At 47.2% G+C, this 26,016-nt stretch overlaps 1 protein-coding gene across 1 annotated transcript in view; it reads left to right on the top strand.

Moving 5' to 3' along the window:
* The first annotated feature begins 862 nt into the window (after positions 1–862).
* The window catches only part of fndc1 (fibronectin type III domain containing 1), a 105,373-nt gene continuing 80,219 nt past the window's right edge, over positions 863–26,016 (top strand). The window contains exon 1 of the mRNA XM_046299183.1: positions 863–975. Within this exon, the coding sequence (XP_046155139.1) occupies positions 912–975 (64 nt within the window). The 5' untranslated portion in view covers positions 863–911. The remainder of the gene's footprint in view (positions 976–26,016) is intronic.

The raw sequence follows: 26,016 nt of genomic DNA, 5'->3' as shown, positions 1-26,016 counted from the left end.
TACAAGTATGACAATTGGATACTTTTTCCACCACTGTATCCTACAATTTGTCAGAAAGCGAACGCCTCACTCTTAAAAGTATGTTGTGTTTTGTTATATCCAAATTCTCACAGTCAACCTGGGGTTTTTTTGGAGATAAAAAAAAAGCTGTGCATGTGACAGGGTTGACTGTGAGAATTTGGATATAACAAAACACAACATACTTTTAAGAGTGTGACGTTTTTCTTTTTCTGACAAATTGTAGGATACAGCTTAGAAAAATAATTAAGCCCTAACTTCCCCAAAGACTCCACCCTTGGAATCATGCAAATACGGGATACGTCCCATCCATAAAGACAGATAGAGGACTCACCTTTATACATCTGTGCCATTATAGCGTCTGTGACAACATACTTTTAAATGGCAGAAGCATTGTGGAACCCCTCAATGGCGCTGCCAATGCTAAAACTGCCTTTTTTTACTAGGCAAGTCAGTTAAGAAAAAATCTTATTTCAATGACAGCCTAGGAACCGTGGGTTAACTGCCTTGTTCATGGGTAGAACAACAGCTTTTTACCTTGTCAGCTCGGGGATTCGATCTTGCTAGTCCAACACTCTAACCACTAGGCTACCTGCCATCCCTTTAGGCTGCTAGAGTCCTCTATCATTCTCTATGGTCCCACCTGCTGTGATTCATCTTGAATCTGCGTGTGCAATTGACTGTGGATCCCATCCCTCCATCCCGGTGCAACTCTCGGCCAGTCCCGCTTTTCCCCGGAAGAGGGAGACAGGCTACGCGGGAACAGAACGCCAACAGTCTGTTTGTCCCCCTCTCCCAGCCCATGGCAGCCTTCTCTCTCCATATACTACTTTTCTCTCCCTCCTCTCTCCCTCTGTTGCGCTGCACCATAGGACAAGCGCACTATCCTCACTATGGCATCCACCGCAGCACGGACTCTCTTACTGCTTTTCGTTACCTTCTGTGCATCGATTCAAGGTAACATCACCCATTTTATTTTTTTGGTCAGAACAGATGCATGCATTGTTTCAATTTTTTCTCAATTAGTGAAGTGGCACTTTATTGATAGATTTTATGGCTGGGATTGGTGGAGTTGGACTATAGCCCAATCAATAATACATTGGTTATTTGACACCAATAGCTTCTTATTAAGCTGCTACCACATGGTACATAAATTATAATGACCACATTGCATTGCAGGAGAAAGTGAATTCAATTGTGATTTTCGTTCTTTTGGATTACTTTGATGAAAACACATGCTATGGTTCTGTGTGTGTGTGTGTGTGTGTGTGTGTGTGTGTGTGTGTGTGTGTGTGTGTGTGTGTGTGTGTGTGTGTGTGTGTGTGCGTGCGTGCGTGCGTGCGTGCGTGCGTGCGTGCGTGCGTGCGTGCGTGCGTGCGTGCGTGCGTGCGTGCGTGTGTGTGTGTGTGAGAGAGAGAGAGATAATAATCTTAACAAATCTTCTGGTTTGTGTTTCTTAAACAAATTATGCAAAATATTAGGGAAAATATGTTACTTTGGGCTTATTCTGAAAACAAAAATGCGTAACAGTTTGCAGATGGGAAAAACATACCAGTCGAAGGGAACAATAATGATGAATTTGGACCTTGAAACTGTCTTTCATCGTTTCTGGTCTGGAAGGAAAATGTGATGTTGTCTTGTGAGCGCAGCAGTCATGGAATATGTTCTTACCTCATAGGCACACACAGAAGTAGCTTTGCTCTATAATAAAAATAAGATGACAAATATTCGATCGTGATTCAAATCAATCACAACCAACCGAAAAAATGAAGAAGAAAGAAAGGTTTTGATCTCTAAAGGGATGCTACGGTGCGGGGATCCAACTTGGCACGTAGCAGCTCCATGATGGCCCAGCTTTCAACTCTGACAATACCACAGAGAGAGGGGGGAGGAGGAGGTGGTTGACTTTCTCACAAAGTTTCTGTCAATTTTGCCCCTGCTGCGTCTAGGTGTCACTAGCATCCACTTATTATCGTGTCCACTGGTCTTGTTGCGCGCTGTGAAACCCAGCTTCTATGCGTTAGAGCTTAAGCTCCTAAACACCCCTCTCACTGCCGCTGAGCTTAAAGTAGAACAGGTGTTGCTCAGGTTCTTTTGTTATGAGGGGATAGGAGAATAGGTCAACACAAATTCACTGTGGATATCTACTCCGATTTCAGAGCACTCTCGTCGGAGTGTGCCAGATTGAAGAATAACTGATGATTTTACGAACAATCAACACCCTTTGCATATGATCGGTGTCAGTAAACGTTGGCCAAAAAAACGTTATTAAATTGTTACCAGCAGCACATTTACAGTCACTAGATAACAGGAAAACAGCCTAACCGGCTCTGCTAAGGTGAATAAAATGATCAGAGTGAGGTGTTCTCTCATTTGTGTCTGGAAGTAGCTAGCAAGCTAGCTAACGTTAGCTAGTTAGCTCAGGTGCTTGACTCCTCGGCCAGAGCGTCCAGTGTGGCTCTGAACGCAAGGGTTGTGAAATGCTCTGAATTGATGAACACCCAGAGAGCACTCTGATGGCATTCTGGCACTCCAGAGTGAATTTACGAACACACCCATAGTATTAGGAATTAGAATACTAATACTAATATTTTTGAAGGATCTATATGGTTGTACTGCTGACCAACTGGAATGATGAACATCAGGGTGGACAGAGGCATATCCATCTGAAGAGACCTAACTTCCCCTAAGCACACCTCCTAACAATCACTCTAGTCATTAGAGGGGCTATTCAATTGGACAGATAAGTGGAAATTATGCTAACAATATGTGAGACAAATTTGAAGCAAAATCATTTAGCAGACTGAAAGATTATCCAGCATTTTGAACTTCCAGACAGGAAGTTCCCCCTGGGCAGGTTGGGGGGGACAGATGCAGGTTACAGTTTACATCATATTAGCCCAGTGAAGTGTAAAATGGAGATAGCACCTTTAAGAGGCAGACAGAGACTACAATGATCCACAGACAGCACAGATGTTTTAGACACTCCTACAGAGCAGGGTTTGTGAAATCGATTTGGAGCCACACTCACACTTGCTGTGAGAGGACCTGCTTCCCACCAGAGGAAAGAAAAGGTCTGAGTGAAGAAAATACAAAAGGCTTGAGTTTTGGAGAAGAGCATCTGGCCAATCTCTGTTGAGCTGATTTAGCTGCCAGCCTGCCACGTTATAATAACTCTCTCTTCTCCCTTGCCCTTTTCCCCCTATCCCCTCTCTCCATCTCTACATATCTTTTCATATCTTTCCATCACTCTTTAAATTATTCTCTCTGTCTCACTTTCTTATTTCAAATTCCCATATTTACACCTCTCTCTCTCTCTCTCTCTCGCTCTCTCTCTCTCTCTCGCTCTCTCTCTCCCTCTCTCTCTCCCTCTCTCTCTCTCTCTCTCTCTCTCTCTCTCTCTCTCTCTCTCTCTCTCTCTCTCTCTCTCTCTCTCTCTCTCTCTCTCTCTCTCTCTCTCTCTCTCACAGGTGTATCAAATCTAGTACACAGTCATTCAGCCTCCAAAGACAAACAATGACTTTCAACATCATAGGATATCACCTTTCCAACAAGTCAGTCCATAAAATGTCTACCCTGGTAGAGCTGCCCCGGTCAACTGTAAGCAGTTATTGTGAAGTAGAAACGTCTAGGAGCAACAACGGAAGTGGTAGGCCACACAAGCTCACAGACCATCTGACAGTCAGATGAACAAATCTGGTTTTGGTGGATGTCAGGAGGAGCAGGAGTTTGGTGGAGGAGGAATAATGGTCTGGGACGGTTTTTCTCAGTTTGGGTTAGGCCCCTTAGTTCCAGTGAAGGGAAATGTTAACACTACAGCATATAATGAAATTCTAGACAAATTCTGTGCTTCCAACTTTGTTGCAACAGTTTGGGGAAGGCCCTTTCCTGTTTCAGCATGACAATGCCCCCATACAGAAATGGTTTGTCGAGATCGGTGTGGAAGAACTGCACAGAGACCTGACCTCAACCCCATCGAACACTTTTTGTGATGAATTGGAACGCTGACTGTGAGCCAGGCCTAATCACTAAACATCATGATGAGATGAGATGAGGCTGTTATAGCAGCAATGTTCCAACATCTAGTGGAAAGCCTTCCCAGAAGAGTGGAGGCTGTTATAGCATCAATGTTCCAACATCTAGTGGAAAGCCTTCCCAGAAGAGTGGAGGCTGTTATAGCAGCAATGTTCCAACATCTAGTGGAAAGCCTTCCCAGAAGAGTGGAGGCTGTTATAGCAGCAATGTTCTAACATCTAGTCGAAAGCCTTCCCAGAAGAGTGGAGGCTGTTATAGCAGCAATGTTCCAACATCTAGTGGAAAGCCTTCCCAGAAAAGTGGAGGCTGTTATAGCAGCAATGTACCAACATCTAGTGGAAAGCCTTCCCAGAAGAGTGGAGGCTGCTATAGCAGCAATGTACCAACATCTAGTGGAAAGCCTTCCCAGAAGAGTGGAGGCTGTTATAGTAGCAAAGGGGAGACCAACTCCATATTAATGAATGAGATGTTCTACTAGCAGGTGATTTTAGAATGATATGTTCTACTAGCAGGTGTCCACATACTTCTGATCATGTAGTGTATGTCTGGACCATGTGTTGATACTATAATTATAGTACGCACCATAAAAGGTGAGTCAACATATTATCACAGCATGGGCTGTATTCTTTCTTCCTAAAGTGATTTGACCAAAGCTGACCAATGCAGAAAGAATGTCACTCAAGAGCATGAATATCCAGAAACAAAAGGCATATTTGACCTTTTCAATTTGAACTGAGAGCTGAACTATATTCCTCTATGGGCCCCGCTACCTCTCCTTTGTCCTTGCCCTCAATCTCTTACTTGGTCCATTCTTGCAAACAGCAACTCAGAGATTACCTCTTTTATGCATGAATAAGGACTGATTGGTGATTGAACAGGTGCGCAAAGACAGTTTGCACACATGCAGAAGAGGTTCACATTAATGGGAGTCATTTATATTAGATGTGTCCAAATGTTGAACATTGTGTTTGTGAAAGCATTGTGTGTGAAAGCATTGTGTGTGAAAGCATTGTGTGTGAAAGCATTGTGTGTGAAAGCATTGTGTGTGAAAGCATTGTGTGTGAAAGCATTGTGTGTGAAAGCATTGTGTGTGAAAGCATTGTGTGTGAAAGCATTGTGTGTGAAAGCATTGTGTGTGAAAGCATTGTGTGTGAAAGCAGTGAGAAATTACTTACAGTTTTGCAAAAAAGAATGCTGTTGTGCTCATTAGGTTCTGATGGAGATCATGGACCCCAGTTTCATTAAAAGTATCTTGGAAAAACTGTAATACATAGAGCACTGAGTAAAAGCACAAAGTCTACAATCCCCAAAAGCCTACAATCCCCAAAAGCCTACAATCCCCAAAAGCCTGCAATCCCCAAAAGCCTACAATCCCCAAAAGCTTACAATCCCCAAAAGCCTACAATCCCCAAAAGCCTACAATCCCCAAAAGCCTACAATCCCCAAAAGCCTACAATCCCCAAAAGCCTACAATCCCCAAAAGCCTACAATTTTTATTTTTTAATTTTACCTTTATTTTAATTGGCAAGTCATTTAAGAACAAATTCTTATTTTGACGGCCTAGGAACAGTGGGTTAACTGCCTGTTCAGGGGCAGAACGACAGATTTTGTACCTTGTCAGCTCGGGGATTTGAACTTGCAACCTTTCGGTTACTAGTCCAATGCTCTAATCACTAGGCTACCCCAAAAGCCTACAATCCCCAAAAGAGAGAGAGAGGGAGAGGCAGAATATTTTCCAGCGTGTCATGTGCGAGTGTGTAGAGAGAGTGTGTTTGTAGATAGTGTCTGTATAGAGAGAGTGTGTGTAGAGAGAGTATAGAGTGTGTGTGTAGAGAAAGTGTGTGGAGAGTGTGTGTGTGGAGAGAGTGTGTCAGTGTAGAGAGAGTTTGTCAGTGTAGAGAGTGTGTCGGTGTAGAGAGAGTGTGTCAATGTAGAGAGAGTGAGTCGTTGTAGAGAGCGTGTGTCAGGGTAGAGAGAGTGTGTCAGTGTAGAGAGAGTGTGTGTAGAGAGAGTGTGTCAGTGTAGAGAGAGTTTGTCAGTGTAGAGAGTGTGTCAGTGTAGAGAGTGTGTCGGTGTAGAGTGTGTCGGTGTAGAGAGTGTGTCGGTGGAGAGAGTGTGTCGGTGTAGAGAGAGTGTGTCAGTGTAGAGAGAGTGTGTCAGTGTAGAGAGAGTGTGTCAGTGTAGAGAGATTGTGTCAGTGTAGAGAGTGTGTCGGTGTAGAGAGAGTGTGTCAGTTTAGAGAGAGTGAGTCGTTGTAGAGAGCGTGTGTCAGGGTAGAGAGAGTGTGTCAGTGTAGAGAGAGTGTGTGTAGAGAGAGTGTGTCAGTGTAGAGAGAGTGTGTCAGTGTAGAGAGAGTGTCAGTTTAGAGAGTGTGTCGGTGTAGAGAGTGTGTCAGTGTAGAGAGTGTGTCAGTGTAGAGAGTGTATCGGTGTAGAGAGTGTGTCAGTGTAGAGAGTGTGTCAGTGTAGAGAGTGTGTCGCAGTAGAGAGTGTGTGTCTGTGTATAGAGAGTGTGTCAGTGTAGAGAGAGTGTCGGTGTAGAGAGTGTGTCAGTGTAGAGAGTGTATCGGTGTAGAGAGTGTGTCAGTGTAGAGAGTGTGTCAGTGTAGAGAGTGTGTCGCAGTAGAGAGTGTGTGTCTGTGTAGAGAGAGTGTGTCGGTGGAGAGAGTGTGTTGGTGTAGAGAGAGTGTGTCGGTGTAGAGAGAGTGTGTCAGAGTAGAGAGAGTGTCGGTGTAGAGAGTGTGTCAGTGTAGAGAGTGTATCGGTGTAGAAAGTGTGTCAGTGTAGAGAGTGTGTCAGTGTAGAGAGTGTGTCGCAGTAGAGAGTGTGTGTCTGTGTAGAGAGAGTGTGTCGGTGGAGAGAGTGTGTCGGTGTAGAGAGAGTGTGTCTGTGTAGAGAGAGTGTGTCGGTGGAGAGAGTGTGTCGGTGTAGAGAGAGTGTGTCGGTGTAGAGAGAGTGTGTCAGTATAGAGAGAGTGTGTCAGTGTAGAGAGAGTGTCAGTGTAGAGAGTGTGTCGGTGTAGAGAGAGTGTCAGTGTAGAGAGAGTGCGTCAGTGTAGAGAGTGTGTCGGTGTAGAGAGTGTGTCAGTGTAGAGAAAGTGTGTCAGTGTAGAGAGTGAGTCGTTGTAGAGAGCGTGTGTCAGGGTAGAGAGAGTGTGTCAGTGTAGAGAGAGTGTCGGTGTAGAGACAGTGTGTCAGTGTAGAGAGTGTGTCGGTGTAGAGAGAGTGTGTCAGTGTAGAGAGTGTGTCGTTGTAGAGAGCGTGTGTCAGGGTAGAGAGAGAGTGTCAGTGTAGAGAGAGTGTCGGTGTAGAGACAGTGTGTCAGTGTAGAGAGTGTGTCGGTGTAGAGAGAGTGTGTCAGTGTAGAGAGTGTGTCGGTGTAGAGAGTGTGTCAGTGTAGAGAGAGGTTGTCAGTGTAGAGAGTGTGTCAGTGTAGAGAGTGTGTCATTGTAGAGAGTGTGTCGCAGTAGACAGTGCGTGTCTGTGTAGAGAGAGTGTGTCGATGGAGAGAGTGTGTCGGTGTAGAGAGAGTGTGTCGGTGTAGAGAGAGTGTGTCAGTGTAGAGAGAGTGTGTCGATGGAGAGAGTGTGTCGGTGTAGAGAGAGTGTGTCTGTGTAGCGAGAGTGTGTCAGTGTAGAGAGTGTATCGGTGTAGAGAGTGTGTCAGTGTAGAGAGTGTGTCAGTGTAGAGAGTGTGTCAGTGTAGAGAGTGTGTCGCAGTAGAGAGTGTGTGTCTGTGTAGAGAGAGTGTGTCAGTGTAGAGAGAGTGTCGGTGTAGAGAGTGTGTCAGTGTAGAGAGTGTATCGGTGTAGAGAGTGTGTCAGTGTAGAGAGTGTGTCAGTGTAGAGAGTGTGTCGCAGTAGAGAGTGTGTGTCTGTGTAGAGAGAGTGTGTCAGACAGTGTGTCAGTAGAGAGAGTGTCGGTGTAGAGTGTGTGTCAGTGTAGAGACAGTGTGTCAGTGTAGAGAGAGTGTATCGGTGTAGAGAGTGTGTCAGTGTAGAGAGTGTGTCAGTGTAGAGAGTGTGTGTCGGTGTAGAGAGTGTGTCGGTGTAAAGAGAGTGTGTCAGTGTAGAGAGAGTGTGTCAGTGCAGAGAGAGTGTCAGTTTAGAGAGTGTGTTGGTGTAGAGAGTGTTTCGGTGTAGAGAGAGAGTGTGTCAGTGTAGAGAGAGTGTGTCGGTGTAGAGAGTGTGTCCGTGTAGAGAGTGTGTCAGTGTAGAGAGTGTATCGGTGTAGAGAGTGTGTCAGTGTAGAGAGTGTGTCAGTGTAGAGAGTGTGTCGCAGTAGAGAGTGTGTGTCTGTGTAGTGTAGAGAGTGTGTCAGGTGTAGAGAGAGTGTGTCGGTGTAGAGAGTGTGTCAGTGTAGAGAGAGTGTCAGTGTAGAGAGTGTGTCAGTGTAGAGAGTGTATCGGTGTAGAGAGTGTGTCAGTGTAGAGAGTGTGTCAGTGTAGAGAGTGTGTCAGTAGAGAGTGTGTGTCTGTGTAGAGAGAGTCGCAGTAGAGAGTGTGTCAGTGTAGAGAGAGTGTGTCGGTGTAGAGAGAGTGTGTCTGTGTAGAGAGAGTGTGTCGGTGGAGAGAGTGTGTCGGTGTAGAGAGAGTGTGTCGGTGTAGAGAGAGTGTGTCAGTAGAGAGAGTGTGTCAGTGTAGAGAGTGTGTCAGTGTAGAGAGTGTGTCAGTGTAGAGAGAGTGTCAGTGTGTAGAGAGAGTGCGTCAGTGTAGAGAGTGTGTCGGTGTAGAGAGTGTGTCAGTGTAGAGAAAGTGTGTCAGTGTAGAGAGAGTGTGTAGAGAGCGTGTGTCAGGGTAGAGAGAGTGTGTCAGTGTGTGTCAGTGTAGAGAGAGTGTGTCAGTGTAGAGAGTGTGTCGGTGTAGAGAGTGTGTCAGTGTAGAGAGTGTGTCGGTGTAGAGAGTGTGTCAGTGTAGAGAGGTGTCAGTGTAGAGAGTGTGTCAGTGTAGAGAGTGTGTCAGTGTAGAGAGTGTGTCGCAGTAGAGAGTGTGTGTCTGTGTAGAGAGAGTGTGTCAGTGTAGAGAGAGTGTGTCGGTGTAGAGAGTGTGTCAGTGTAGAGAGTGTGTGTAGAGAGTGTGTCGGTGTAGAGAGTGTGTCAGTGTAGAGAGTGTGTCAGTGTAGAGAGTGTGTCAGTGTAGAGAGTGTGTCAGTGTAGAGAGAGTGTGTCAGTGTAGAGAGTGTGTCAGTGTAGAGAGAGTGTCGGTGTAGAGTGTGTGTCGGTGTAGAGAGAGTGTGTCAGTGTAGAGAGAGTGTGTCAGTGTAGAGAGTGTGTCAGTGTAGAGAGTGAGAGTGTGTCAGTGTAGAGAGTGTGTCGGTGTAGAGAGTGTGTGTCGGTGTAGAGAGAGTGTGTCAGTGTAGAGAGAGTGTGTCAGTGTAGAGAGTGTGTCAGTGTAGAGAGTGTGTTGGTGTAGAGAGTGTTGTAGAGAGTGTGTCAGTGTAGAGAGAGTGTGTCAGTGTAGAGAGTGTGTCGGTGTAGAGAGTGTGTCAGTGTAGAGAGTGTGTCAGTCAGTGTCAGTTTAGAGAGTGTGTTGGTGTAGAGAGTGTTTCGGTGTGTAGAGAGAGTGTGTCAGTGTAGAGAGTGTGTCAGTGTAGAGAGTGTGTCGTGTAGAGAGTGTGTGTCTGTGTAGAGAGAGTGTGTCAGTGTGGAGAGAGAGTGTGTCAGTCGTGTGTAGAGAGAGTGTGTCAGTGTAGAGAGTGTGTCAGTGTAGAGAGTGTGTCGGTGTAGAGAGTGTGTCAGTGTAGAGAGTGTATCGGTGTAGAGAGTGTGTCAGTGTAGAGAGTGTGTCAGTGTAGAGAGTGTGTCGCAGTAGAGAGTGTGTGTCTGTGTAGAGAGAGTGTGTCGGTGGAGAGAGTGTGTCGGTGTAGAGAGAGTGTGTCTGTGTAGAGAGAGTGTGTCAGAGTGAGAGAGTGTCGGTGTAGAGTGTGTCAGTGTAGAGAGTGTGTCGGTGTAGAGAGTGTGTCAGTGTAGAGAGAGTGTGTCAGTGTAGAGAGTGTGTCAGTGTAGAGAGTGTGTCAGTGTAGAGAGTGTGTCAGTGTAGAGAGAGTGTCAGTGTAGAGAGTGTGTCAGTGTAGAGAGTGTGTCAGTGTAGAGAGAGTGTGTCAGTGTAGAGAGAGTGTGTCAGTGTAGAGAGTGTGTGTGTCAGTGTAGAGAGTGTGTCAGTGTAGAGAGAGTGTCAGTGTAGAGAGAGTGTCAGTGTAGAGAGTGTGTCGGTGTAGAGAGTGTGTCAGTGTAGAGAGTGTGTCAGTGTAGAGAGTGTGTCAGTGTAGAGAGAGTGTGTGTCGGTGTAGAGAGAGTGTGTCAGTGTAGAGAGAGTGTGTCGGTGTAGAGAGAGTGTGTCAGTGTAGAGAGTGTGTCGGTGTAGAGAGTGTGTCAGTGTAGAGTGTAGAGAGTGTCGTTGTCAGTGTCAGGTGTAGAGAGAGAGAGTGTGTCAGTGTAGAGAGTGTGTCAGTGTAGAGAGTGTGTCGGTGTAGAGAGAGTGTGTCAGTGTAGAGAGTGTGTCGGTGTAGAGAGTGTGTCAGTGTAGAGAGAGTGTGTCAGTGTAGAGAGTGTGTCAGTGTAGAGAGTGTGTCAGTGTAGAGAGTGTGTCAGTGTAGACAGTGCGTGTCTGTGTAGAGAGAGTGTGTCATGGAGAGAGTGTGTCAGTGTAGAGAGAGTGTGTCGGTGTAGAGAGAGTGTGTCAGTGTAGAGAGAGTGTGTCGATGGAGAGAGTGTGTCGGTGTAGAGAGAGTGTGTCTGTGTAGAGAGAGTGTGTCAGTGTAGAGAGTGTATCGGTGTAGAGAGTGTATCAGTGTAGAGAGTGTGTCAGTGTAGAGAGTGTGTCAGTGTAGAGAGTGTGTCGCAGTAGAGAGTGTGTGTCTGTGTAGAGAGAGTGTGTCAGTGTAGAGAGAGTGTCGGTGTAGAGAGAGTGTGTCAGTGTAGAGAGTGTGTCGGTGTAGAGAGTGTGTCAGTGTAGAGAGTGTGTCAGTGTAGAGAGTGTGTCGCAGTAGAGAGTGTGTGTCTGTGTAGAGAGAGTGTGTCAGTGTAGAGAGAGTGTCGGTGTAGAGTGTGTGTCGGTGTAGAGACAGTGTGTCAGTGTAGAGAGAGTGTATCGGTGTAGAGAGTGTGTCAGTGTAGAGAGTGTGTCAGTGTAGAGAGTGTGTGTCGGTGTAGAGAGTGTGTCGGTGTAGAGAGAGTGTGTCAGTGTAGAGAGAGTGTGTCAGTGCAGAGAGAGTGTCAGTTTAGAGAGTGTGTTGGTGTAGAGAGTGTTTCGGTGTAGAGAGAGAGTGTGTCAGTGTAGAGAGAGTGTGTCGGTGTAGAGAGTGTGTCCGTGTAGAGAGTGTGTCAGTGTAGAGAGTGTGTCGGTGTAGAGAGAGTGTGTCAGTGTAGAGAGTGTGTCAGTGTGAGAGTGTGTCGCAGAGAGTGTGTCAGTGTAGAGAGAGTGTGTCGGTGTAGAGAGGGTGTGTCAGTGTAGAGAGAGTGTCGGTGTAGAGAGTGTGTCAGTGTAGAGAGTGTATCGGTGTAGAGAGTGTGTCAGTGTAGAGAGTGTGTCAGTGTAGAGAGTGTGTCGCAGTAGAGAGTGTGTGTCTGTGTAGAGAGAGTGTGTCGGTGGAGAGAGTGTGTCGGTGTAGAGAGAGTGTGTCTGTGTAGAGAGAGTGTGTCGGTGGAGAGAGTGTGTCGGTGTAGAGAGAGTGTGTCGGTGTAGAGAGAGTGTGTCAGTATAGAGAGAGTGTGTCAGTGTAGAGAGAGTGTCAGTGTAGAGAGTGTGTCGGTGTAGAGAGAGTGTCAGTGTAGAGAGAGTGCGTCAGTGTAGAGAGTGTGTCGGTGTAGAGAGTGTGTCAGTGTAGAGAAAGTGTGTCAGTGTAGAGAGTGAGTCGTTGTAGAGAGCGTGTGTCAGGGTAGAGAGAGTGTGTCAGTGTAGAGAGAGTGTGTCAGTGTAGAGAGAGTGTCAGTGTAGAGAGAGTGTGTGTCGGTGTAGAGAGTGTGTCAGTGTAGAGAGTGTGTCGGTGTAGAGAGAGTGTGTCAGTGTAGAGAGAGTGTGTGTCGGTGTAGAGAGTGTGTCAGTGTAGAGAGTGTGTCGGTGTAGAGAGAGTGTGTCAGTGTAGAGAGTGTGTCGGTGTAGAGAGTGTGTCAGTGTAGAGAGAGTTTGTCAGTGTAGAGAGTGTGTCAGTGTAGAGAGTGTGTCAGTGTAGAGAGTGTGTCGCAGTAGAGAGTGTGTGTCTGTGTAGAGAGAGTGTGTCGGTGGAGAGAGTGTGTCGGTGTAGAGAGAGTGTGTCGGTGTAGAGAGAGTGTGTCAGTGTAGAGAGAGTGTCGGTGTAGAGAGTGTGTCAGTGTAGAGAGTGTATCGGTGTAGAGAGTGTGTCAGGGTAGAGAGTGTGTCAGTGTAGAGAGTGTGTCGCAGTAGAGAGTGTGTGTCTGTGTAGAGAGAGTGTGTCGGTGGAGAGAGTGTGTCGGTGTAGAGAGAGTGTGTCTGTGTAGAGAGAGTGTGTCAGTGTAGAGAGTGTATCGGTGTAGAGAGTGTGTCAGTGTAGAGAGTGTGTCAGTGTAGAGAGTGTGTCAGTGTAGAGAGTGTGTCGCAGTAGAGAGTGTGTGTCTGTGTAGAGAGAGTGTGTCAGTGTAGAGAGAGTGTCGGTGTAGAGAGTGTGTCAGTGTAGAGAGTGTATCGGTGTAGAGAGTGTGTCAGTGTAGAGAGTGTGTCAGTGTAGAGAGTGTGTCGCAGTAGAGAGTGTGTGTCTGTGTAGAGAGAGTGTGTCAGTGTAGAGAGAGTGTCGGTGTAGAGTGTGTGTCGGTGTAGAGACAGTGTGTCAGTGTAGAGAGAGTGTATCGGTGTAGAGAGTGTGTCAGTGTAGAGAGTGTGTCAGTGTAGAGAGTGTGTGTCGGTGTAGAGAGTGTGTCAGTGTAGAGAGAGTGTGTCAGTGTAGAGAGAGTGTGTCAGTGCAGAGAGAGTGTCAGTTTAGAGAGTGTGTTGGTGTAGAGAGTGTGTCGGTGTAGAGAGAGTGTGTCAGTGTAGAGAGAGTGTGTCGGTGTAGAGAGTGTGTCCGTGTAGAGAGTGTGTCAGTGTAGAGAGTCTGTCGGTGTAGACAGAGTGTGTCGGTGTAGAGAGAGTGTGTCGGTGTAGAGAGAGTGTGTCAGTGTAGAGAGAGTGTGTCAGTGTAGAGAGAGTGTGTCAGTGTAGAGAGAGTGTGTCAGTGTAGAGAGAGTGTGTCAGTGCAGAGAGAGTGTCAGTGTAGAGAGAGTGTCAGTGTAGAGAGAGTGTGTCAGTGTAGAGAGTGTGTCGGTGTAGAGAGTGTGTCAGTGTAGAGAGAGTTTGTCAGTGTAGAGAGAGTGTGTCAGTGTAGAGAGTGTGTCAGTGTAGAGAGAGTGTCAGTGTAGAGAGTGTGTCAGTGTAGAGAGAGTGTCAGTGTAGAGAGTGTGTCGGTGTCGAGAGAGTGTGTCAGTGTAGAGAGTGTGCCAGTGTAGAGAGAGTGTGTCAGTGTAGAGAGAGAGAGAGTGTGTCAGTGTAGAGAGTGTTAGTGTAGTGTAGAGAGTGTGTCAGTGTAGAGAGAGTGTCAGTGTAGAGAGTGTGTCAGTGTAGAGAGTGTGTCAGTGTAGTGTGTCAGTGTAGAGAGTGTGTCAGTAGTGAGAGAGTGTGTCAGTGTAGAGAGAGTGTGTGTCAGTGTCAGTGTAGAGAGTGTGTCAGTGTAGAGAGTGTGTCAGTGTAGAGAGTGTGTCAGTGTAGAGAGTGTGTCAGTGTAGAGAGTGTGTCAGTGTAGAGAGAGTGTGTCAGTGTAGAGAGAGTGTGTCAGTGTAGAGAGTGTGTCGGTGTAGAGAGTGTGTCAGTGTAGAGAGTGTGTCAGTGTAGAGAGAGTGTGTCAGTGTAGAGAGAGTGTGTCAGTAGAGAGAGTGTGTCAGAGAGTGTGTCAGTGTAGAGAGTGTGTCAGTGTAGAGAGAGAGAGTGTGTCAGTGTAGAGAGAGTGTGTCAGTGTAGTAGAGAGTGTGTCAGTGTAGAGAGAGTGTGTCAGTGTAGAGAGAGTGTGTCAGTGTAGAGAGAGTGTGTCGGTGTAGAGAGTGTGTCCGTGTAGAGAGTGTGTAAGTGTAGAGAGTCTGTCGGTGTAGACAGAGTGTGTCGGTGTAGAGAGAGTGTGTCGGTGTAGAGAGAGTGTGTCAGTGTAGAGAGAGTGTGTCAGTGTAGAGAGAGTGTGTCAGTGTAGAGAGTGTGTCAGTGTAGAGAGAGAGAGTGTGTCAGTGTAGAGAGTGTGTCAGTGTAGAGAGAGTGTGTCAGTGTAGAGAGTGTGTCAGTGTCAGAGAGTGTGTCAGTGTAGAGAGAGTGTGTCAGTGTAGAGAGAGAGTGTGTCAGTGTAGAGAGAGTGTGTCAGTGCAGAGAGAGTGTGTCAGTGTAGAGAGAGAGTGTCGGTGTGTGTCAGTGTAGAGAGAGTGTGTGTAGAGTGTCAGTGAGAGTGTGTCAGTGTCAGAGAGTGTGTCAGTGTAGAGAGTGTGTCGGTGTAGAGAGTGTGTCAGTGTAGAGAGAGTTTGTCAGTGTAGAGAGAGTGTGTCAGTGTAGAGAGAGTGTGTCAGTGTAGAGAGAGTGTCAGTGTAGAGAGTGTTTCAGTGTAGAGAGAGTGTCAGTGTAGAGAGTGTGTCGGTGTCGAGAGAGTGTGCCAGTGTAGAGAGTGTGCCAGTGTAGAGAGAGTGTGTCAGTGTAGAGAGAGTGTGTCAGTGTTGAGAGTGTTAGAGTAGAGAGAGTGTGTGTAGAGAGAGTGTGTCAGTGTAGAGAGAGTGTGTCAGTGTAGAGAGAGTGTCAGTGTAGAGAGAGTGTCAGTGTAGAGAGTGTGTTGGTGTAGAGAGTGTGTCAGTGTAGAGAGAGTGTCAGTGTAGAGAGAGTGTGTCAGTGTAGAGAGAGTGTGTCAGTGTAGAGAGAGTGTGTCAGTGTAGAGAGAGTGTGTCAGTGTCAGTGAGAGAGTGTGTCAGTGTAGAGAGTGTGTCGGTGTAGAGAGAGTGTGTCAGTGTAGAGAGAGTGTGTCAGTGTAGAGAGAGTGTCAGTGTAGAGAGAGTGTCAGTGTAGAGAGTGTGTCAGTGTAGAGAGTGTGTCAGTGTAGAGAGTGTGTCAGTGTAGAGAGAGTGTGTCAGTGTAGAGAGTGTGTCAGTGTAGAGAGTGTGTCAGTGTAGAGTGTGTCAGTGTAGAGAGAGTGTCAGTGTAGAGAGTGTGTCAGTGTAGAGAGTGTGTCAGTGTGAGAGAGTGTGTCAGTGTAGAGAGAGTGTCAGTGTCAGTGTCAGTGTAGAGAGTGTGTCAGTGTAGAGAGTGTGTCAGTGTAGAGAGTGTGTCAGTGTAGAGAGAGTGTGTCAGTGTAGAGAGAGTGTGTCGGTGTAGAGAGAGTGTGTCAGTGTAGAGAGAGTAAGTGTAGTGTGTGTAGAGAGAGTGTGTCAGTGTAGAGAGAGTGTGTCGGTGTAGAGAGTGTGTCAGTGTAGAGAGTGTGTCAGTGTAGAGAGAGTGTGTCAGTGTAGAGAGAGTGTGTCAGTGTAGAGAGAGTGTGTCAGTGTAGAGAGAGTGTGTCAGTGTAGAGAGAGTGTGTCGGTGTAGAGAGAGTGTGTCAGTGTAGAGAGAGTGTGTCAGTGCAGAGAGAGTGTGTCAGTGTAGAGAGAGTGTCGGTGTAGAGAGAGTGTCAGTGTAGAGAGAGTGTCAGTGTAGAGAGTGTGTCGGTGTAGAGAGTGTGTCAGTGTAGAGAGAGTTTGTCAGTGTAGAGAGAGTGTGTCAGTGTAGAGAGAGTGTGTCAGTGTAGAGAGAGTGTCAGTGTAGAGAGTGTGTCAGTGTAGAGAGAGTGTCAGTGTAGAGAGTGTGTCGGTGTCGAGAGAGTGTGTCAGTGTAGAGAGTGTGCCAGTGTAGAGAGAGTGTGTCAGTGTAGAGAGAGTGTGTCAGTGTTGAGAGTGTTAGTGTAGAGAGAGTGTGTGTAGAGAGAGTGTGTCAGTGTAGAGAGAGTGTGTCAGTGTAGAGAGAGTGTCAGTGTAGAGAGAGTGTCAGTGTAGAGAGTGTGTTGGTGTAGAGAGTGTGTCAGTGTAGAGAGAGTGTCAGTGTAGAGAGAGTGTGTCAGTGTAGAGAGAGTGTGTCAGTGAAGAGAGAGCGTGTCGTTGTAGAGAGAGTGTGTCAGTGTCGAGAGAGTGTGTCAGTGTAGAGAGTGTGTCGGTGTAGAGAGAGTGTGTCGGTGTAGAGAGAGTGTGTCAGTGTAGAGAGAGTGTCAGTGTAGAGAGTGTGTCGGTGTAGAGAGTGTGTGTCAGGGTAGAGAGAGTGTGTCAGTGTAGAGAGAGTGTGTCAGTGTAGAGAGAGTGTGTCAGTGTAGAGAGAGTGTGTCAGTGTAGAGAGAGTGTCAGTGTAGAGAGTGTGTCGGTGTAGAGAGAGTGTGTCAGTGGAGAGAGTGTGTCGGTGTAGAGAGTGTGTCGGTGGAGAGAGTGTGTCGGTGTAGAGAGAGTGTGTCGGTGTAGAGAGAGTGTGTCAGTATAGAGAGAGTGTGTCAGTGTAGAGAGAGTGTCAGTGTAGAGAGTGTGTCAGTGTAGAGAGTGTGTGTCAGGGTAGAGAGAGTGTGTGTAGAGAGAGTGTGTCAGTTTAGAGAGAGTGTGTCAGTGTAGAGAGAGTGTCGGTGTAGAGAGTGTGTCGGTGTAGAGACAGTGTGTCAGTGTAGAGAGAGTGTATCGGTGTAGAGAGTGTGTCAGTGTAGAGAGTGTCAGTGTTAGTAGAGAGTGTGTCAGTGTAGAGAGTGTGTCGGTGTAGAGAGTGTGTCGGTGTAGAGAGAGTGTGTCAGTGTAGAGAGAGTGTGTCAGTGCAGAGAGAGTGTCAGTTTAGAGAGTGTGTCGGTGTAGAGAGTGTGTCAGTGTAGAGAGTGTGTCAGTGTAGAGAGTGTAACGGTGTAGAGAGTGTGTCAGTGTAGAGAGTGTGTCAGTGTAGAGAGTGTGTCAGTGTAGAGAGTGTGTCGTGTAGAGAGAGTGTGTCTGTGTAGAGAGAGTGTGTCAGTGTAGAGAGTGTCGGTGAGTGTGTGTAGAGAGTGTGTCAGTGTAGAGAGTGTCAGTGTAGAGAGTGTGTCAGTGGAGAGAGTGTGTCGGTGTAGAGAGTGTGTCGGTGGAGAGAGTGTGTCGGTGTAGAGAGAGTGTGTCAGTGTAGAGAGAGTGTGTCAGTATAGAGAGAGTGTGTCAGTGTAGAGAGAGTGTCAGTGTAGAGAGTGTGTCAGTGTAGAGAGTGTGTGTCAGGGTAGAGAGAGTGTGTGTAGAGAGAGTGTGTCAGTGTAGAGAGAGTGTCAGTGTAGAGAGAGTGTCAGTGTAGAGAGTGTGTTGGTGTAGAGAGTGTGTCAGTGTAGAGAGAGTGTCAGTGTAGAGAGAGTGTGTCAGTGTAGAGAGAGTGTGTCAGTGTAGAGAGAGTGTGTCAGTGTAGAGAGAGTGTGTCAGTGTAGAGAGAGTGTGTCGGTGTAGAGAGTGTGTCCGTGTAGAGAGTGTGTCAGTGTAGAGAGTGTGTCGGTGTAGAGAGTGTGTCAGTGTAGAGAGAGTGTGTCGGTGTAGAGAGAGTGTGTCAGTGTAGAGAGAGTGTGTCAGTGTAGAGAGAGCGTGTCAGTGTAGAGAGAGTGTCAGTGTAGAGAGTGTGTGTCGGTGTAGAGAGTGTGTCGGTGTAGAGAGAGTGTGTCAGTGCAGAGAGAGTGTGTCAGTGTAGAGAGAGTGTGTCAGTGTAGAGAGAGTGTGTCAGTGTAGAGAGAGTGTGTCAGTGTAGAGAGAGTGTGTCAGTGTAGAGAGTGTGTCAGTGTAGAGAGTGTGTCAGTGTAGAGAGTGTGTCAGTGTAGAGAGTGTGTCAGTGTAGAGAGTGTGTCAGTGTAGAGAGAGTGTCAGTGTAGAGAGAGTGTGTCAGTGTAGAGAGAGTGTGTCAGTGTAGAGAGTGTGTCAGTGTAGAGAGTGTGTCAGTGTAGAGAGAGTGTCAGTGTAGAGAGTGTGTGTCGGTGTAGAGAGAGTGTGTCAGTGTAGAGAGTGTGTCAGTGTAGAGAGAGTGTGTCAGTGTAGAGAGAGTGTGTCAGTGTAGAGAGAGTGTTAGTGTAGAGAGAGTGTGTGTAGAGAGTGTCAGTGTGTCAGTGAGAGAGTGTGTCAGTGTAGAGAGAGTGTCAGTGTAGAGAGAGTGTCAGTGTAGAGAGTGTGTTGGTGTAGAGAGTGTGTCAGTGTAGAGAGAGTGTCAGTGTAGAGAGAGTGTGTCAGTGTGGAGAGAGTGTGTCAGTGAAGAGAGAGCGTGTCGTTGTAGAGAGAGTGTGTCAGTGTCGAGAGAGTGTGTCAGTGTAGAGAGTGTGTCAGTGTAGAGAGAGTGTGTCAGTGTAGAGAGAGTGTGTCAGTGTAGAGAGTGTGTCAGTGTAGAGAGTGTGTCAGTGTAGAGAGTGTGTCGGTGTAGAGAGAGTGTGTCAGTGTAGAGAGAGTGTGTCAGTGTAGAGAGAGTGTGTCAGTGTAGAGAGAGTGTGTCAGTGTAGAGAGTGTGTCAGTGTAGAGAGTGTGTCGGTGTAGAGAGAGTGTGTCAGTGGAGAGAGTGTGTCAGTGTAGAGAGTGTGTCAGTGTAGAGAGAGTGTGTCGGTGTAGAGAGAGTGTGTCAGTGTAGAGAGAGTGTGTCAGTGTAGAGAGAGTGTGTCAGTGTAGAGAGAGTGTCAGTGTAGAGAGTGTGTCAGTGTAGAGAGTGTGTCAGTGTAGAGAGAGTGTCAGTGTAGAGAGAGTGAGTGTGTCAGTTTAGAGAGAGTGTGTCAGTGTCAGAGAGAGTGTCAGTGTAGAGAGAGTGTGTCAGTGTAGAGACAGTGTGTCAGTGTAGAGAGAGTGTGTCAGTGTAGAGAGTGTGTCAGTGTAGAGAGTGCGTCAGTGTAGAGAGTGTGTTGACGTAGAGAGTGTGTCAGTGTAGAGAGAGTGTGTCAGTGTAGAGAGTGTGTCGGTGTAGAGAGAGTGTGTCAGTGTAGAGAGAGTGTGTCAGTGTAGAGAGAGTGTCAGTTTAGAGAGTGTGTCGGTGTAGAGAGTGTGTCAGTGTAGAGAGTGTGTCAGTGTAGAGAGTGTAACGGTGTAGAGAGTGTGTCAGTGTAGAGAGTGTGTCAGTGTAGAGAGTGTGTCAGTGTAGAGAGTGTGTCGCAGTAGAGAGTGTGTGTCTGTGTAGAGAGAGTGTGTCAGTGTAGAGAGAGTGTCGGTGTAGAGAGTGTGTCAGTGTAGAGAGTGTGTCGGTGTAGAGAGTGTGTCAGTGTAGAGAGTGTGTCAGTGTAGAGAGTGTGTCAGTGTAGAGAGTGTGTCAGTGTAGAGAGAGAGTGTGTCAGTGTAGAGAGAGTGTGTCAGTGTCAGTGAGAGAGTGTGTCGGTGTAGAGAGTGTGTCAGTGTAGAGAGTGTGTCAGTGTAGAGAGTGTGTCAGTTAGAGAGTGTGTGTCAGTGTAGAGAGTGTGTCAGTGAGAGAGTGTGTCAGTGTAGAGAGTGTGTCAGTGTAGAGAGAGTGTGTCAGTGTAGAGAGAGTGTGTCAGTGTGTGTCAGAGAGAGTGTGTCAGTGTAGAGAGAGTGTGTCAGTGTAGAGAGTGTGTCAGTGTAGAGAGAGTGTGTCGGTGTAGAGAGTGTGTCAGTGTAGAGAGTGTGTCAGTGTAGAGAGTGTGTCAGTGTAGAGAGAGTGTGTCAGTGTAGAGAGAGTGTGTCAGTGTAGAGAGTGTGTCAGTGTAGAGAGAGTGTGTCAGTGTAGAGAGTGTGTCAGTGTAGAGAGTGTGTCAGTGTAGAGAGTGTGTCAGTGTAGAGAGAGTGTGTCAGTGTAGAGAGAGTGTGTCAGTGTAGAGAGTGTGTCAGTGTAGAGAGTGTGTCAGTGTAGAGAGTGTGTCAGTGTAGAGAGTGTGTCAGTGTAGTAGAGAGTGTGTCAGTGTAGAGAGTGTGTCAGTGTAGAGAGAGTGTGTCAGTGAGAGTGTGTCAGTGTAGAGAGTGTGTGTCAGTGTAGAGAGAGAGTGTGTCAGTGTAGAGAGTGTGTCAGTGTAGAGAGAGTGTGTCAGTGTAGAGAGAGTGTGTCAGTGTAGAGAGTGTGTCAGTGTAGAGAGTGTGTCAGTGTAGAGTGTGTCAGTGTAGAGAGTGTGTCAGTGTAGAGAGTGTGTCAGTGTAGAGAGAGTGTGTCAGTGTAGAGAGTGTGTCAGTGTAGAGAGTGTGTCAGTGTAGAGAGTGTGTCAGTGTAGAGAGTGTGTCAGTGTAGAGAGAGTGTGTCAGTGTAGAGAGTGTGTCAGTGTAGAGAGAGTGTCAGTGTAGAGAGAGTGTGTCAGTGTAGAGAGTGTGTCAGTGTAGAGAGTGTGTCAGTGTAGAGAGAGTGTCAGTGTAGAGAGAGTGTGTCAGTGTAGAGAGTGTGTCAGTGTAGAGAGTGTGTCAGTGTAGAGAGTGTGTCAGTGTAGAGAGTGTGTCAGTGTGTAGAGAGTGTGTCAGTGTAGAGAGAGTGTGTCAGTGTAGAGAGTGTGTCAGTGTAGAGAGTGTGTCAGTGTAGAGAGAGTGTGTCAGTGTAGAGAGTGTGTCAGTGTAGAGAGAGTGTGTCAGTGTAGAGAGTGTGTCAGTGTAGAGAGTGTGTCAGTGTAGAGAGAGTGTGTCAGTGTAGAGAGTGTGTCGGTGTAGAGAGTGTGTCAGTGTAGAGAGAGTGTGTCAGTGTAGAGAGAGTGTGTCAGAGAGAGTGTGTCAGTGTAGAGAGTGTGTCAGTGTAGAGAGAGTGTGTCAGTGTAGAGAGAGTGTCGGTGTAGAGAGAGTGTCAGTGTAGAGAGAGTGTGTCAGTGTAGAGAGTGTGTCAGTGTAGAGAGTGTGTCAGTGTAGAGAGTGTGTCAGTGTAGAGAGAGTGTGTCAGTGTAGAGAGAGTGTGTCAGTGTAGAGAGAGTGTGTCAGTGTAGAGAGAGTGTGTCAGTGTAGAGAGTGTGTCAGTGTAGAGAGAGTGTCAGTGTAGAGATTGTGTCGGTGTAGAGAGAGTGTGTCAGTGTAGAGAGTGTGTCAGTGTAGAGAGTGTGTCAGTGTGTAGAGAGAGTGTGTCAGTGTAGAGAGAGTGTCAGTGTAGAGAGTGTGTCGGTGTAGAGAGAGTGTGTCAGTGTAGAGAGAGTGTGTCAGTGTAGAGAGAGTGTCAGTGTAGAGAGAGTGTCAGTGTAGAGAGTGTGTTGGTGTAGAGAGTGTGTCAGTGTAGAGAGAGTGTCAGTGTAGAGAGTGTGTCAGTGTAGAGAGTGTGTCAGTGAGAGTGTGTCAGTGTAGAGAGTGTGTCAGTGTAGAGAGAGTGTGTCAGTGTAGAGAGAGTGTGTCAGTGTAGAGAGTGTGTCAGTGTAGAGAGAGTGTGTCAGTGTAGAGAGTGTGTCAGTGTAGAGAGAGTGTCAGTGTAGAGAGAGTGTGTCAGTGTAGAGAGAGTGTGTCAGTGTAGAGAGTGTGTCAGTGTAGAGAGTGTGTCAGTGTAGAGAGTGTGTCAGTGTAGAGAGTGTGTCAGTGTAGAGAGAGTGTGTCAGTGTAGAGAGTGTGTCAGTGTAGAGAGTGTGTCAGTGTAGAGAGAGAGAGTGTGTCAGTGTAGAGAGTGTGTCAGTGTAGAGAGTGTGTCAGTGTAGAGAGTGTGTCAGTGTAGAGAGAGTGTGTCAGTGTAGAGAGTGTGTCAGTGTAGAGAGAGTGTGTCAGTGTAGAGAGAGTGTCAGTGTAGAGAGTGTGTGAGTGTAGAGAGTGTGTCAGTGTAGAGAGTGTGTCAGTGTAGAGAGTGTGTCAGTGTAGAGAGTGTGTCAGTGTAGAGAGTGTGTCAGTGTAGAGAGTGTGTCAGTGTAGAGAGAGTGTGTCAGTGTAGAGAGTGTGTCAGTGTAGAGAGAGTGTGTAGAGAGTGTGTCAGTGTAGAGAGTGTGTCAGTGTAGAGAGAGTGTCAGTGTAGAGAGAGTGTGTCAGTGTAGAGAGAGTGTGTCAGTGTAGAGAGAGTGTGTCAGTGTAGAGAGAGTGTGTCAGTGTAGAGAGTGTGTCAGTAGAGAGTGTGTCAGTGTAGAGAGTGTGTCAGTGTAGAGAGTGTGTCAGTGTAGAGAGAGTGTGTCAGTGTAGAGAGAGTGTGTCAGTGTAGAGAGTGTGTCAGTGTAGAGAGTGTGTCAGTGTAGAGAGTGTGTCAGTGTAGAGAGTGTCAGTGTAGAGAGTGTGTCAGTGTGAGAGAGTGTCAGTGTAGAGAGTGTGTCGTGTGTAGAGAGTGTGTCAGTGTAGAGAGTGTGTCAGTGTAGAGAGTGTGTCAGTGTAGAGAGAGTGTGTCAGTGTAGAGAGTGTGTCAGTGTAGAGAGAGTGTCAGTGTAGAGAGAGTGTCAGTGTAGTGTAGAGAGTGTGTCAGTGTAGAGAGTGTGTCAGTGTAGAGAGAGTGTGTCAGTGTAGAGAGAGTGTGTCAGTGTAGAGAGAGTGTGTCAGTGTAGAGAGTGTGTCAGTGTAGAGAGTGTGTCAGTGTAGAGAGTGTGTCAGTGTAGAGAGTGTGTCAGTGTAGAGAGAGTGTGTCAGTGTAGAGAGTGTGTCAGTGTAGAGAGAGTGTGTCAGTGTAGAGAGTGTGTCAGTGTAGAGAGTGTCAGTGTAGAGAGTGTGTCAGTGTAGAGAGAGTGTGTCAGTGTAGAGAGTGTGTCAGTGTAGAGAGTGTGTCAGTGTGTGTGTCAGTGTAGAGAGTGTGTCAGTGTAGAGAGTGTGTCAGTGTAGAGAGTGTGTCAGAGAGAGTGTGTCAGTGTAGAGAGAGTGTGTCAGTGTAGAGAGAGTGTCAGTGTAGAGAGTGTGTCAGTGTAGAGAGAGTGTGTCAGTGTAGAGAGTGTGTCAGTGTAGAGAGTGTGTCAGTGTAGAGAGTGTGTGTCAGTAGAGAGAGTGTCAGTGTAGAGAGAGTGTGTCAGTGTAGAGAGAGTGTGTCAGTGTAGAGAGTGTGTCAGTGTAGAGAGTGTGTCAGTGTGTCAGTGTAGAGAGAGTGTCAGTGTAGAGAGTGTGTCAGTGTAGAGAGTGTGTGTCGGTGTAGAGAGAGTGTGTCAGTGTAGAGAGAGTGTGTCAGTGTAGAGAGAGTGTGTCAGTGCAGAGAGAGTGTCAGTGTAGAGAGTGTGTCAGTGTAGAGAGTGTGTCAGTGTAGAGAGTGTGTCAGTGTAGAGAGAGTGTGTCAGTGTAGAGAGTGTGTCAGTGTAGAGAGTGTGTCAGTGTAGAGAGAGTGTGTCAGTGTAGAGAGAGTGTGTCAGTGTAGAGAGAGTGTGTCAGTGTAGAGAGAGTGTGTCAGTGTAGAGAGAGTGTGTCAGTGTAGAGAGAGTGTGTCAGTGTAGAGAGAGTGTGTCAGTGTAGAGAGTGTCAGTGTAGAGAGTGTGTCAGTGTAGAGTGTGTCAGTGTAGAGAGAGTGTCAGTGTAGAGAGTGTGTCAGTGTAGAGAGAGTGTGTCAGTGTAGAGAGAGTGTGTCAGTGTAGAGAGTGTGTCAGTGTAGAGAGTGTGTCAGTGTAGAGAGAGTGTGTCAGTGTAGAGAGTGTGTCAGTGAGAGAGTGTGTCAGTGTAGAGAGAGTGTGTCAGTGTAGAGAGAGTGTGTCAGTGTAGAGAGTGTGTCAGTGTAGAGAGTGTGTCAGTGTAGTGTAGAGAGTGTGTCAGTGTAGAGAGTCAGTGTAGAGAGTGTGTCAGTGTAGAGAGTGTGTCAGTGTAGAGAGAGTGTGTCAGTGTAGAGAGAGTGTGTCAGTGTAGAGAGTGTGTCAGTGTAGAGAGTGTGTCAGTGTAGAGAGTGTGTCAGTGTAGAGAGTGTGTCAGTGTAGAGAGTGTGTCAGTGTAGAGAGTGTGTCAGTGTAGAGAGTGTGTCAGTGTAGAGAGTGTGTCAGTGTAGAGAGAGTGTGTCAGTGTAGAGAGAGTGTGTCAGTGTAGAGAGAGTGTGTCAGTGAGAGAGTGTGTCAGTGTAGAGAGTGTGTCAGTAGAGAGTGTGTCAGTGTAGAGAGAGTGTGTCAGTGAGAGTGTGTCAGTGTAGAGAGTGTGTCAGTGTAGAGAGTGTGTCAGTGTAGAGAGAGTGTGTCAGTGTAGAGAGTGTGTCAGTGTAGAGAGTGTGTCAGTGAGAGAGTGTGTCAGTGTAGAGAGTGTGTCAGTGTAGAGAGTGTGTCAGTGTAGAGAGAGTGTGTCAGTGTAGAGAGTGTGTCAGTGTAGAGAGTGTGTCAGTGTAGAGAGTGTGTGTGAGAGAGTGTGTCAGTGTAGAGAGTGTGTCGGTGTAGAGAGTGTGTCAGTGTAGAGAGAGTGTGTCAGTGTAGAGAGTGTGTCAGTGTAGAGAGAGTGTGTCAGTGTAGAGAGAGTGTGTCAGTGTAGAGAGAGTGTGTCAGTGTAGAGAGTGTGTCAGTGTAGAGAGAGTGTGTCGGTGTAGAGAGTGTGTCAGTGTAGAGAGAGTGTGTCAGTGTAGAGAGTGTGTCAGTGTAGAGAGAGTGTGTCAGTGTAGAGAGTGTGTCAGTGTAGAGAGAGTGTGTCAGTGTAGAGAGAGTGTGTCAGTGTAGAGAGAGTGTGTCAGTGTAGAGAGAGTGTGTCAGTGTAGAGAGAGTGTGTCAGTGTAGAGAGAGTGTCAGTGTAGAGAGTGTGTCAGTGAGAGAGTGTGTCAGTGTAGAGAGAGTGTGTCAGTGTAGAGAGAGTGTGTCAGTGTGTGTCAGTGTAGAGAGTGTGTCAGTGTAGAGAGAGTGTGTCAGTGTAGAGAGAGTGTGTCAGTGTAGAGAGAGTGTGTCAGTGTAGAGAGAGTGTCAGTGTAGAGAGTGTGTCAGTGTAGAGAGAGTGTGTCAGTGTAGAGAGAGTGTCAGTGAGAGAGTGTGTCAGTGTAGAGAGTGTGTCAGTGTAGAGAGTGTGTCAGTGTAGAGAGAGTGTGTCAGTGTAGAGAGTGTGTCAGTGTAGAGAGTGTGTCAGTGAGAGAGTGTGTCAGTGTAGAGAGTGTGTCAGTGTAGAGAGTGTGTCAGTGTAGAGAGTGTGTCAGTGTAGAGAGTGTGTCAGTGTAGAGAGTGTGTCAGTGTAGAGAGTGTGTCAGTGTAGAGAGTGTGTCAGTGTAGAGAGTGTGTCAGTGTAGAGAGTGTGTCAGTGTAGAGAGTGTGTCAGTGTAGAGAGAGTGTGTCAGTGTAGAGAGAGAGTGTGTCAGTGTAGAGAGTGTGTCAGTGTAGAGAGTGTGTCAGTGTAGAGAGTGTGTCAGTGTCAGTGTAGAGAGAGTGTGTCAGTGTAGAGAGAGTGTGTCAGTGTAGAGAGTGTGTCAGTGTAGAGAGAGTGTCAGTGAGTGTGTCGGTGTAGAGAGTGTGTCAGTGTAGAGAGAGTGTGTGTCAGTGTAGAGAGTGTGTCAGTGTAGAGAGTGTGTCAGTGTAGAGAGTGTGTCAGTGTAGAGAGTGTGTCAGTGTAGAGAGAGTGTGTCAGTGTAGAGAGTGTGTCAGTGTAGAGAGAGTGTGTCAGTGTAGAGAGAGTGTGTCAGTGTAGAGAGTGTGTCAGTGTAGAGAGTGTGTCAGTGTAGAGAGTGTGTCAGTGAGAGAGTGTGTCAGTGTAGAGAGTGTGTCAGTGTAGAGAGAGTGTGTCAGTGTAGAGAGAGTGTCAGTGTAGAGAGTGTGTCAGTGTAGAGAGTGTGTCAGTGTAGAGAGTGTGTCAGTGTAGAGAGAGTGTGTCAGTGTAGAGAGTGTGTCAGTGTAGAGAGTGTGTCAGTGTAGAGAGTGTGTCAGTGTAGAGAGAGTGTGTCAGTGTAGAGAGTGTCAGTGTAGAGAGTGTGTGTCAGTGTAGAGAGTGTGTCAGTGTAGAGAGTGTGTCAGTGTAGAGAGTGTGTCAGTGTAGAGAGAGTGTGTCAGTGTAGAGAGAGTGTGTCAGTGTAGAGAGAGTGTCAGTGTAGAGAGTGTGTCAGTGTAGAGAGTGTGTCAGTGTAGAGAGTGTGTCAGTGTAGAGAGTGTGTCAGTGTAGAGAGTGTGTCAGTGTAGAGAGTGTGTCAGTGTGAGAGTGTGTCAGTGTAGAGAGAGTGTGTCAGTGTAGAGAGAGTGTGTCAGTGTAGAGAGAGTGTGTCAGTGTAGAGAGAGAGTGTGTCAGTGTAGAGAGAGTGTGTCAGTGTAGAGAGTGTGTCAG

The sequence above is a fragment of the Oncorhynchus gorbuscha genome, linkage group LG14 (assembly GCF_021184085.1).
Source record: "Oncorhynchus gorbuscha isolate QuinsamMale2020 ecotype Even-year linkage group LG14, OgorEven_v1.0, whole genome shotgun sequence".
NCBI classification, from domain to species: Eukaryota; Metazoa; Chordata; class Actinopteri; order Salmoniformes; family Salmonidae; genus Oncorhynchus; species Oncorhynchus gorbuscha.
Note: the sequence above shows the minus strand (reverse complement) of the source record. Positions and strands in the feature narration are given on the sequence as shown.